At 42.6% G+C, this 13,223-nt stretch overlaps 1 protein-coding gene across 1 annotated transcript in view; it reads left to right on the forward strand.

The window, feature by feature from the left end:
• Positions 1–2,676: 2,676 nt before the first annotated feature.
• EPC2 (enhancer of polycomb 2) overlaps positions 2,677–13,223 on the forward strand; it is an 85,772-nt gene continuing 75,225 nt past the window's right edge. Inside the window, exon 1 of the mRNA XM_074966811.1 lies at positions 2,677–2,859. Within this exon, the coding sequence (XP_074822912.1) occupies positions 2,707–2,859 (153 nt within the window). The 5' untranslated portion in view covers positions 2,677–2,706. The remainder of the gene's footprint in view (positions 2,860–13,223) is intronic.

Below are 13,223 nucleotides of genomic sequence, written 5' to 3' on the forward strand. Positions count from 1 at the left end.
TTGTCTCTCTCACGAACAGAATGTTGAGATGGCATATCAGAGAAGTAGTCTCTAAAGTAGTAAAGACCTTTTACAGAGGGCTTTATAGATCAAAATCAATGCCTTGAACTGGACCAGGAAGCAAACAGGTAGCTAGAACAATAGATGCATCAGGGCTTGTCTATACAGGGAATTATTCAGAAGCAACTATTCTGGAACAACCCTATGTGTGGACAGTGTTATTCTGGAATAAGGGTGCCTTGTTCCTGTTTATCTTTGCTTAAAGCACTTTAAAAGTGGGTTAAGTAGAACAAGGCACTCTTACTGCAGTATAAGTCTGTCCACACATGGGGTTGTTCAAGAATAGCTGTTCGTGAAAGACTCCATATGTAGATAAACTCTTTATGGAAAATGTTGCACTTAAGAAGCACCACCAAAAAACAAAGCAGCTGCATTCTGCATTAGATGGCGCTCCTGGCTGGTGTAGACACCTTTCTGGCAATCCACTCTGGAGGTAAAAGAGCAAATGGATAACTGTTTGTTTGTGCCTTGTCTTTATTGCATCATTAGCTTGACTTAAATTTGCATTGCCCTTAACCTTAACTTCTGACCTGTGCACACACAAAAGTCTCTGTCTTGCGTTAAGTGCTGCTGACACTCAGGCAGTAATACAGTGAGGACTGAGCTACTCTATGATGCTAACACAACTATTCTGTGCAATTTGAGTGGTGGGGTGGGGTGCAGTGAGACTGCTCTCACTGGAGGTAGGCTACCACAAGGAGTTACCTCACGTGTAGGTAACTCTAGCTAACCCTGAACTACGTTGGGAACCATGGTTGAAATTCTTGTCTCTTCGAAGCTGTCATAAAGGAAAGGGTAACCATCTTTCTGTATACAGTGCTATAAAATCCCTCCTGGCCAGAGGCAACATCTTGTTACCTGTAAAGGGTTAAGAAGCTCAACTAACCTGGCTGGCACCTGACCCAAAGGACCAATAAGGGGGCAAGATGCTTTCAAATCTTGCGGGGGGGAGGCTTTTGTTTGTGCTCTATGTTTACGTGGTTGTTCTCTCTTGGGACTGAGAGAGGCCAGACAGAAATCCACCTTCTCCAACCCATCCTAATCCAAGTCTCCAATATTTCAACCAGTATAGGTAAGCCAGGTAAAGCACATTAGTTTATATTTTGTTTGATGTGAATTTTCCCTGTGTTAAGAGGGAGGTTTATTCCTGTTTTCTGTAACTTTAAGGTTTTGCCCAGAGGGGGATCCTCTGTGTTTTGAATCTGAATACCCTGTAAAGTATTTTCCATCCTGATTTTACAGAGGTGATTTTTACCTTTCTTTTTTTTTAAATAAAATCCTTCTTTTACGAACCTGACTGATTTTTCCATTGTTCCAAGATCCAGGGGTTTGGGTCTTTGATGATTTTGTAACCAATCGGTTAGGATATTTTATTCTCAAGCCTCCCCAGGAAAGGGGGTGTGTAGGGCTTGGGGGATATTTTTGGGGGAAGACGTCTCCAAGTGGTCTCTTCCCCTGTTCTTTGTTTAAAACGCTTGGTGGTGGCACCATACTGTTCAAGGACAAGGCAAAGTTTGTACCTTGGGGAAGTTTTTAACCTAAGCTGGTAAGAATAAGCTTGGGCGTCTTTCATGCGGGTCCCCACATCTGTACCCTAGAGTTCAGAGTGGGGAAGGAACCTTGGCAGAAGCTTATGGCCAAAACTCCCACTTGGTTCAATTACATCATGTGTATACTGACCTTCACTTTGGAAAGTATTCCTTCATTTTAATTATATTAATGCATTAAATGACAATATTTAAAGAATACATTGCTATAAAATGCCACCTTATCTATGCTGTGTATGTAGATCTGTATATTATCTGCACCTGAATGGGTGTAAAGTTGTAGCTGGGAACTGTGCAGCTATACATCTACATATTTCATGGCTGTGGATAGCTAGTTCCTTGTCTGTTGTGGGTGGTGTTTTGTAGCGTGTACAGGCGCGAAGGGGCATTTGTGCATCTGCGTGTACCCATCCCCAACTCCTCTACATTAACTGCTGCAAAACGCAGGTGTGTACAGCGCTGTGTGCGCTGCGGGGTGTGTGCAGTGGTGCAGCTGTCCATGTGCGAAGGGGTATTTGCGCACGTGAGCCCAGGTGTGCCTGCAGACACAAGCTGATGCCCGGTTCAGGTGCTTAGGGTTCGGGTGAACGCATCTGTCTGGCCCCGGGCACGAACTCCCCGCTCCAAGCCGCTAGAGTGGACGTGGCCGGGTCGCGGCGCCGCGGGCCAGAGTCCCCTGCCGCCTGCCCGGCCCCCACACCGGCCCTCTCGCCCCACAGCCAGGGTCGCGCTGCCTGCGCCTCGCTCGCTCTCCCTGTCCCCACGGGCTGGTTGCGCGCGCAGCCCGGCGCCCCCTCTCACTCCCTCTCCATCCCCCCGCCCGCTCTCGCGTTGGCTGCCGGGATCGCTGGCCGCTTTGGTTAATGTCCGCCATGTTTGCTATGGCGCAGGGAGCGGATCGAGCGAGCCCGGCGCGGAACTAGGGCTGCGGGGCGTGCGCGGCGAGCTGCGGGCGGCTCTGCGGGGAGCTGTGCCGGGGCGGCGGGGCCCTCCATGGTGTTGCGGGCCGGGTGCGGGAGCGGCTGGGAGGCGGCGGCGCGGCCGCAGTGAGGGGCCCCCCGCCCGCCCGGCCCCGGGGTGTTATTGTGAGGGGGAGACAATGAGCAAACTCTCCTTCCGAGCCCGGGCGCTAGACGCCGCCAAACCGCTGCCTATCTATCGCGGCAAGGACATGCCCGATCTCAACGACTGCGTCTCCATCAACCGGGCCGTGCCGCAGATGCCCACGGGCATGGAGAAGGAGGAGGAATCGGTAAGGAAGCCGCGCAGGGGGGGCACCATTGTTTATCAGACACCCCCCTCCCCTCCCGGGAAATAGGCCATTGGTATTCACCAAGCGCGCTACGCACGCTCCACGCCGCAGCCTTGCATGTTCTTTATGGGTTCTGCGCAAGTAGCGCAGCGTAAACTTCCCTCCGACGCCGTAAGCGGGCCCTGCTCCGCCATCTTCTTTGCGTCCCGACTCGCGAGTGTTTTGATTAGCTAGGGGAGGCTCTTACGCTAGCGTAAGAGAGATGTAGGCGCAAGAGGCATCTTTGAATGGGGGAGTGTGCGCGCCGGACGCTCTTGGCGTAGCGTGCCGATACTGCTGCACTCTTTACTGTTGTGTATGTGGGACTCCAAGGCAGCAGGGGACTGGAGGGGGCTGTGTGCGCTGTGCTCCTTCCGTGCAATCAGGAAGGCTTTGCATTGTGAAATAGGAACGTCCTGCTTTTATATTGTCCTACCATGAGGGGTAATGGGACTGACACTGAAGGAGAGTGAAATAGCGGGGGGGGGGGAGACCCCCATTCCTTCATTGACAGCTGGATATATACAGACAGACTGCGCTTATGTTCTGAGTTTGGTTGTTAACTGTTGCATCCGAAGTCGGGAGCATGCCTGGCATGTAATATCTTTCAGCTGTCCATTGCTGCGGTGCTGTAGCTGACGATACACTGCTGTGTGCATCATACCGGAAAGCTTTTGTGCTTTGTAGCTCAAGATTCTTAAATAACATGTTGGGAGCTGCGTTATCTGTTCATTGCTGAAACTGGAGTGATATTGCAACATGCAAAACATATACACATTCTGGTGTAGGCTGCATTACTACGCTCTTGAGGAAGGGCTTTGTAAAGGTTGCAAGTAGAATACCAGCTGTCTGCTGTTGCAGATCTCATAGTTGGAAATATAACTGCTATAAGAATGCTTTGTACTTGAATGTTTAAGAAACACAGTAACTGGATGTTGTTCAGTTGTCTATGTAAAATACCTACTGTTATTGCATGGCTGTAGCTGGCTCTATAACTACTCCCAGATTTTGCAGTGTACACCATGCTGTTTAGTGTTAAGATGATTTTAAGTAAGCTAGTCAGTGTTAGGAAACATGTATTGCCTGTAGAACGCTTGCTGTCCATTTCTGCAGTACTGTAGGTAGAGATACATTACTCTCTGTATCTTTACTAGGAGGTAATTTTAAGATGAGTCTTGTGAGCATTAGGACAGCACTGTGAATACTTGCTGTCCATGATTGCAGTGCTGCTTGTCTGAACTTGTCACTGTCCTTCTTAAAGACTGACACACTGTTAGATTTGCATCTGGCTCACTGCAGGCACACAGGATGTCCCCTCGTGTGGCTGTACTTGTATGTAGAGTTGAGAGTAAATGCACCCATAAGAATTTCTTCAATGAATCTCTGTCTCCGCCTTGTAGCCAGCCCACTATGTTTGTGGATTGGCTTTTCAGAGGTTCTGGCTGTCAAAAGGAGGCTCCAACTCTCTCTGATTGGCTTTCTCATTTAACTATTAATATTGCAAGAAATCTTTTGTGTCTTCCATTGGTTACTCATAGTTCTGACCTCACTGTATTTCCCTTGTATTACAAATTATAATGTAGAGTGCTCAACACTTATGATGCTCTACTGTATTTTGATCTTAGAGCCCTGAAATGTGTGTGTGTAATTTTAAATAGACAGCAATATAATATTAATGTTAGCAAAGCAAACGTGGAGGTGATACGTCTTTCTTTTCCTTTGCAGTAAAATGTAATGTAAAAGACCCAGTAGTAGACCATGTGACATATTGATTGTTTGTTGAGTATGGGAGTTCTTAAAATTGCAAACATGACTCCTGATTTATATTTTTAAAAAAATATAGGTGGCAGTCTCTTTTAAAAAAAAAATATTACTCTTAAAATATTTTAACTTTCAGAGTGTGATTTGTTACATTACACTTTAAGTAAATAACAGTCAGATATAATTTTTCTGAATTCTATAGTCTATGCTTGAGGGGAAAAGAAGTAAATTGCCTGTGTTCCAGTAAAATCAGTGGGGGGAAAATATTGGGCTAATTTATGCATTGTAAAGTCCCTTTTTATGTGTAAATGATCTGCTAAATAATCTACTAAAATAATAATCTTTATTTTATGAACAGAATTTTTCTCTATAATAATAATCTTTATTTTATGAACAGAATTTGTGTCCCCACTGCACTAAAAATGTTGTGGCTGGATTTGGTTTACTTTTCAATTCTAAGGTCATTCCATACTAGAATTGTTATGGCTTAATATATAAGCATAAATGCTTGCCACTTCAAACATCAAATTGATTGAATTCAAACATCAATTCTGGTTGAATTCCGAGGTCTAATGTTAAATTAAGATTATCGTTGTCACTACATTTGCAACAGTTTTTACTACAGAGAGATCTACTTCATGCAGCCTTTTTTTTTTTTCTTTTCTTTTTGGAGATACGGTTTGGGCTTTTTTTTTTTCTGACTTGCAATTAAGCATGTTAATCACTCTGTGTTTAATTACTTAGAGATTATAGAGAGGTGGGTGAGGTGATATCTTTTATTGGACCAATTTTTGTTGGTGAGAGAGGCAAGTTTTCAAGCTACTCAGAGTTCTTCAGGTTTGGGAAAGGTACTAAGCTACCCCTACAAAGAAATACACTGAAAAGAGCACGAGTAGGACCGCTTGATAGTTTAAATTCACTGTACAAGCAAGCAAACTGAGATGTTTCTCTGGCCCCATTCCTGCATGTAAACAGCCTTCCCTTGTATGAAGCCTTGGTGAAGTTAGTGGGACCCATGTGCATGCAGGGGTCCTCTTGTGTACAATAAGTTGTGTAGTTTTGGCTCATAAGAAGCCACTGAACTTCTCTGAACCTTAATTTGCACCAAAAATACGTTGTTTCATAGCATTTCAATTTTCTTATACTATTATCATAACAAAAGCTAAGTTTCAGATTAAACTGTTACCTGTAATGAATAACGGTTTGTGGGTATTTTTCTACATAAATTCTGAGTGTGTGTTTTATTCTGATACTTTTGAAGTATTAGATTCTTCTCACATAATGAACACTATATTGTGATTACAATGGGAGGTTTAAATTTTTTATTAAAATTTTACCATTCATTTCTACTACTCCTACATTATATTATAATATCATATTACTACATTTAGTCCAGATGTGATGCTGTTTATGTTGAAAAATACTTTACTCCAAAAGCAATCCTATTGAATTCAGTGGGAAAAATTTGTGCAGTAAGTTACTGCTCAGTGTGAGTAAGGGTATCACAATCTTACCATTTTAATTTTAATATTAATATTACCATTTTACTAGTGAATCTTCAAATAAATTCTGGAAATATCTTGCCATTTTCAGTATTTTACCTTGTCGGCTACCTATGCTGATATGACATTCTACAAACTGGAGGCCCAATGTTGTGTTCCCACGTATCTGTAATTTTCATGGGAGTTCTGTGTGTGCAGGGAGTGTAGGATTGTACCCCAAGATCTGAATCTACTGCAGTTCACAATTTTAATCCTGAATTGAGCTATTGGGCCACATCCTGCTCTCAGTTAAAATTGCATAAATCTGGAGAAACTATTTTGATTTAAATGGAACTAATCTGGATTTATGATGTTGTAAGTGATAAAAGAACTTCTCACTTTTTTTGTGTGTGTTTAGTATTAGAAGGTGCAGAGAAGGGGAGCATTGTCAAATTCCTCAGATGCTATATTGAAAATCTACTTACTAATCTTAATTCAGAAAACAGGAGAAAACAGTGCAGTGCACTAGTCCTTGACCTATATCCCAGCACTTATCTACCAAATCTGAATTAAAATACATATTATTGGAGGCTATTGTATTATACCTTTTAGGTACAAATTAATTTTTAATAACAATATGAGCAAAAAACGAGTAAATGAAGGTTTTAAGAGGTGGATTTGACTTCCTTTGTGTAGCTACACACAAATACATCACAGTAATTGATAGTTGTGACTGGGCAGTTGAAGTGCTGTTAGAGATTTAACTCAGAAATTTAGATTTGAGCATTCATTCATTTATAACTAGGCATGACTTCATATTTAAAGTCAAAGGTTATACAGAGTAGAAACCCAAGAGCAGCAAGGTAAGGCTATTGTCAGACGATGCTAAAATGCAGGATATTTTTAATGTACGAATGGGGAAAAATATCATACAATTGAAATGGGTACATTTCATTTTTAAGTCTTTGACTCAGGCATTTGAGGTACTCATTTAAACCATCATGTAATTTTGAGTGTTGGCAGAGTAAATTGAATTCCCCTGGTCTCTGTATTATGTCTTTTTTTTTTTTTTTTTTCTTTTTTTGTTGTTGTCTTTCTCCATTCTCTACTTCCATTGCAATGTTGGAAACCTGATTTCAGTTCATCATCTTACTTCCGAGATGCCTGCAGCTGGTCGTACTTCCAAAGCAACACACTTGTTCCCCAGCTGAGGCAATTGGTCTAGAGCAGAGGTTCTCAAACTCTTTTTCTGGAGACCCAGTTGAAGAAAATTGTTGATGCTCGAGACCCAATGGATGAAGATGAGGGGTTTGGGGTGTGGGAGGGGCTCAGAACTGGGGCAGAGGGTTGAGGTGCGGGGGTGAGGGCTGCAGAGTGGGGCTGGGGCTGGGGGACGGGGTTGGGATGTGGGAGGAGGTCAGGGCTCTGGGGTGGGGCTGGGGATGAGGGGTTTGGGATGCAGGAGGGGCTCCGGGTTTAGGGGGTCAGGGCTGGGGCAAGGGATTGGAGTGCGGACTTATCTCTGGCAGCTCCTGATCAGCGGTGCAGCTGGAGTGCAGAGGCAGGCTTCCCACTTGTCATGGCATTGTAGACCATGCTGCACCTGAAGTGGCCAACAGCAGGTCTGGCTGCTAGGCAGAGGCGTGCAGGCAGCTCTGCACAGCTCTTGTCAACAGGCACCCCCCTTCCCCCCCATCCAGCTCCTATTGGCCAGTTCTTGGCCAGTTGGAGTGTGGAGCCGGTGCTCAGGGCGGGGGCAGCGCGTGGTGCCCCATGGACCCCCAGCCTAGAAGCCGGACCCACTGCTGGCTGCTTCCGGCACAGCACAGTATCAGAACAGATAGGCACTAGCCTGCCTTTGCTAGGCAGCACCGCCGACAAGACTTTTAACTTCCTGGTCGGCGGTGCTGACCAAAGTGACCCAGTGCCTTACATGCTGTGACCCAGTACTGAGTCGCAACCCGAACTTTGAAAAACACTGGTCTAGAGTGCTTTCATTTTGCACAAATTACAGTTCTTAATTCTGAACATTTGTTATTTCAAGCAACAGTGAAGACTACTATATCCAAAAAAGATGTAGAAAAATATTTTTCCTCTTGTTTGTATTTGGTATTTGACAGTACTCCCTATATAGACATTTCCACTCATCTCCTCATCTTTTTATTTATTTATACACACCTCTACCCCAATATAACGCGGTCCTCGGGAGCCAAAAAATCTTACCGTCTTAAAGGGGACACCGTGTTATATCGGGGTAGGGAGAGGAACTGCTCTCCGCCCCAGCTCACCTCTGCTCTGCCTGATTGGCGCGGCAAGCCTGGGAGGGAGGAGAAGCGGAGCTGCGGTGCGCTCGTGGGAGGAGGCGGAGGCGGAGTGGAGGTGAGCTGGGGCGGGGTGCAGAGGAACCGCTTGCGGTAACACGAATTCAGCTATAATGAAGTAAAGCAGCCCCCTCCCCGGAGTGCTGCTTTACCATGTTATATCGGACCGCATTATGTTGGGGTACAGGTGTGGTTAGGTCCCAATCCAAGACATATATTGCTCACGCATAAGGGTCCACCTGAGGTAGAGTTCCACTTAAGTGAGTGTAGTTCTCTGTAGATCCAGTTGCAGGATCAGAGCCAGTAGTAATTTTTCCCCTTTTGTTTGTGTGGGTTTTTCATATGGTGGTGGTGAAAGCATAAAACCACCATCATTTGTGGGAGGGTCAAGGGCAGCATTAAACTACTTTTTAACTCACGTTTTTAAATTGACCAGTTTTCCATTGGACAGCAGTGCTTTAATGAATGGCATTGATGGGTTCTAAAGATAGTTGTACCTGTTCCTTTTGGGAATGTTTCCCAAACTTTTGAAAACTGAGTCCCTCATCAGGAAAATGAAACCAGTCATGTCCCTCTCCCTTTAACCCCTGCACATGTTGTTAAAGTCCTTGTTGTCAGGTTAATTTATACATACCTGCTTGTTCTTCACAACCCTTCACCCCACTTTGGGAAATAGCAGTGTTAATCTCCATAATATACCACCACTTTATTTTCTTTTGTGCTTTGATCAGTGAAATACTTTAAGTATCAGCATTGTTGACTATCATCACTGGCACCTCAGAGCTAATTTTCATGTACTCTGCAAATTCAAGCAAATATTTCTGTATCTAGTATGCTCACTTCTCATTTTGAAGTTTGTTTATTTAGGTTTTTTGTACCCATAACAAGTATAGGGCCTTTTTTTTTTTTTTTTTTTTTTTCCTTTTTACAATAAAGCTGAGACTCTGGAGGTGGAGCTCCCCAAGGTGTCCTTCTGTACATTTCCAGGAGTGCATGTTCCACATTTAGGGAAACACTGCTTTATGGGATGCAAGGGTAGTGACCATGACACAAGGCCTTCAAGGCTGAGATTCCATCTTTACACTGTGGAAAAACTAGCTGAGTGCTATACTATATTTTGGTAAATGCCTTCAAAACTTATGAGCATCATGTGTGAATAAAACTGGGTTAAAACTGTATGATCACTTGATAAGAACAGCCAAACTGGGTCAGCCCAAAGGTCCATCTAACCCAATATCTTGTCTTCCAACAGTGGCCAATGCCAGGGGCCCCAGAGGGAATGAACAGAACAAGTAATTATCCAGTGATCCATCCCCTGTTGCCCATTCCCAGCTTCTGGCAGATAGAGGCTAGGGACACCATCCCTGCCCATCCTGGCTAATAGCCTTCAATGGATCTGTCGTCCATAAACGTATCTAGTTCTTTTTTGAACCCTATTTTGGCCTTCACAACATCCTCTGGCACGGAGTTCCACAGGTTGACTGTGCATTGTGTGAAAAAATAGTTCCTTTGGTTGTGTGTTTTTAAACCTGCTGCCTATTAATTTCATTTGATGACCCCTAGTTTTTGTGTTATTAGAAGGAGTAAATAACCCTTCCTTATTTACTTTCTCCACACCAGTCATGATTTTATAGACCTCTATCATATTCTCCCCCCTCCCCCCCCCGCCCTTAGTCATCTCTTTGTTTATGACACCAAGTTCCATATTTGTTTGGGACTGTGTTGACTTGTATGACTTTGGGGAAAGTCGCTTAATGCCTCTTTTCCTCCATTTCTGCATTTGTAAAATGGCCATGCTGATACTTAACAGCTGTGTTGTGAGGCTAAATTAATGTTTGGAAAACATTTTGATATTTTTGTATGAAAGTTGCTATATAAGTGTAAATTATGTAATGTCTTTACAACAACAAAACTATATCTTATCAAGAGTTGCTTCTTGTATACAAAAGTTGGCACTCATACTTGAACATAATGTTTATGTACTTTTTGTCTATATGAAATTATGATTTCCTAACCATATATAGGATCTCTTCCCCCCCCCCCCCCCCAATATTGAACTGAAGGAAACATTTCATAGGTGTTTGGCTTATATCATATGTAGTGTTCAGTCTTCTGTTGGATTTTAATAAGGAGTGCTTAATATTACACTTACAACTCGAACTTTTTTCAGGAAGTAAGGTGATAAGCAGCTTCTTTTAGTCATTCCTCAATTAACTAGGATATGTGCCAGGTGCTGCACACCAAAGATGTCTTTTATATTGTTTATGTGCCTGTTGTCCTTTCTATAAATATGCCTCTCCCCCAGTAAAGTAAGTGTGTGTGTGTGTGTGTGTGAGAGAGAGAGATTAGTTTTACCACGTGCATGTGATCTCAGGAATCAGTAAAACAAAATTTCTTTTAAAAAGTATATACATTATTGGCTTAATGTAGATACTGATATATTCTATCTAATTGTGTTTTTTCTGCAGAGCTTGAATTATGTGACAAATAAACTGCCTCGACTTTATTAATTTTTATTTGTATGGGAATTAAGTGTTAGATGAGATACTAGACAAATCTAACTCATATTCTTCATAGTATCGGCTACTAATTAATATAAAAGGTGTAATTACTATGAGCAGGTTTTAGTCTACTGCTCCTTGTAAGATGAAGATTTATCGAAAATATATATGCAATAGATTGTCGTCATGATTTTTTTTTTAAGTGTTGCGTGGGGTAATTTGAGAGTATTGGGGGCAGAGTAATCAAATCAATCAGTGCCCTTATAGCTGTAGGCCTGTATAAATAAGAGAATTTTTTTTCCCCTGTAAGGATCTACTGTTCCAGAGAGATTGTTTTAAGTTGAAAGTTTCATGTGTTGGGAATACACTGATGAAATGCAGCTGAATCCACCAAAGTAAGTGTCACGGGAGTGACTTAAGAAGAGTAGACCCAAAAGAAGCAAGGGTACAAATGGTCAAACCAGGGGCTGTAAAGTCAGTATAATAATGGTTTGAGCCATGGAAAATTCTGCAAAAAGAAAAGGAGTACTTGTGGCACCTTAGAGACTAACCAATTTATTTGAGCATAAGCTGTCGTGAGCTACAGCTCACTTCATCGGATGCATACTGTGGAAAGTACAGAAGACGTTTTTATACACACAAACCATGAAAAAATGGGTGATTATTACTACAAAAGGTTTTCTCTCCCCCCACCCCACTCTCCTGCTGGTAATAGCTTATGTAAAGTGATCACTCTCCTTACAATGTGTATGATAATCAAGGTGGGCCATTTCCAGCTCAAATCCAGGTTTTCTCCCCCCCACGCCCCCAAAAAAACCCACTCTTCTGTTGGTAATAGCTTATCTAAAGTGATCACTCTCCTTACAATGTATTCTGTAGGTCAGAACTTGGGAACAAGTGATTCTAGGTCTGGTATCTCAAGAGTGGAGTTTGTGCAAAGGTATAGTTAGGCTTGGGAGAATTCTATTTTTATTTTTTATTTTGCTGGATAATATTGATGATTTTTAAGCGTTTTTTAATTTTTTTATTTAAATTTTCATAGTTGCAGGAAATATATGGGCACTGTCAGACAATAATAATTTAATCACAGGGGACCAGTAAGCATTGAGATTCAAAAAGTTAAAGCTTTTATAACCTTTAAAACACAAGTTGGCAACATCACATGTTACAATATACAACATAAATATCATTAAAACAAACTCTAAAGCAATATTTTTCTTATGTTGCCTATCTGTAAATTTTGTTTATTATTGATGGACATTTTTTTTTTGTCTTTTTGTATATGGTTTACCAGTGAAACCTAATCTTTCTAAGCATAGGTACAGTCAAGACAGGATTTCTTTCCTTAGGGGAGAAATGTGTTAGAAGCTGAAGAAAGCATCTCTGCATAGAAGTTTACTTTTGGCAGTCTGCTTTCTAGATTTTGATTATTTATATATGTATTATAGCAGAGCAACTCCTCTGTTACAGGTTTCAGAGTAGCAGCCATGTTAGTCTGTATCCGCAAACAGAAAAGGAGTACTTGTGGCACCTTAGAGACTAACAAATTTATTTGAGCATAAGCTTTCGTGAGCTACAGCTCACTTCATGGGATGCACTCAGTGGTAAATACAGTGGGGAGATTTATATACACAGAGAACATGAAACAATGTGTGTTACCATACACACTGTAATGAGAGTGATCAGGTATGGTGAGCTATTATCAGCAGGAGAGCAGGGTGCGGGGGGAACCTTTTTGTAGTGATAATCAAGTTGGGCCATTGAGCTTAAATTGAACAAAAAACTTTCTAACTGTCAGGGTGATTAAGCACTGGAATAAAATTGCCTAGGGAGTTTGTGAAATCTCCACCATTGGTGATTTTTAAGAGCAGGTTAGACAAACACCTGTCAGGGATGGTCTAGTTTTTATGTAGTGTTGCCATGAGTGCAGGAGACTGGATTAGATGATCTCTTGACATCCAGTTGTACGATTCTATGATTGTGTGACTGTTTCCTGGAGGTCACAGATTGCTGTGAGTCCGAGTGAGAACCAATTCAAGGTTTTTGTTTGCATTCATGAAGCAGATGCAGATGTGGAGCACCACTTCTGGGCCTGAGAAACAAGCACTGACTGGTTGGATCGCATGTTAATGCAGGCTTGGGAAGATGAGCAGTGTCTGCAGAACTTTCAGATGTTCAAGGCCACATTTCTGTATGTGTGCCATGCTTGCCTTAGCCTTCCAGCACAGGGACACCCAACTGAGAGTCGCACTTGTAGGGGA

Source organism: Natator depressus, chromosome 11 (assembly GCF_965152275.1).
Source record: "Natator depressus isolate rNatDep1 chromosome 11, rNatDep2.hap1, whole genome shotgun sequence".
Lineage (NCBI taxonomy): Eukaryota > Metazoa > Chordata > Testudines > Cheloniidae > Natator > Natator depressus.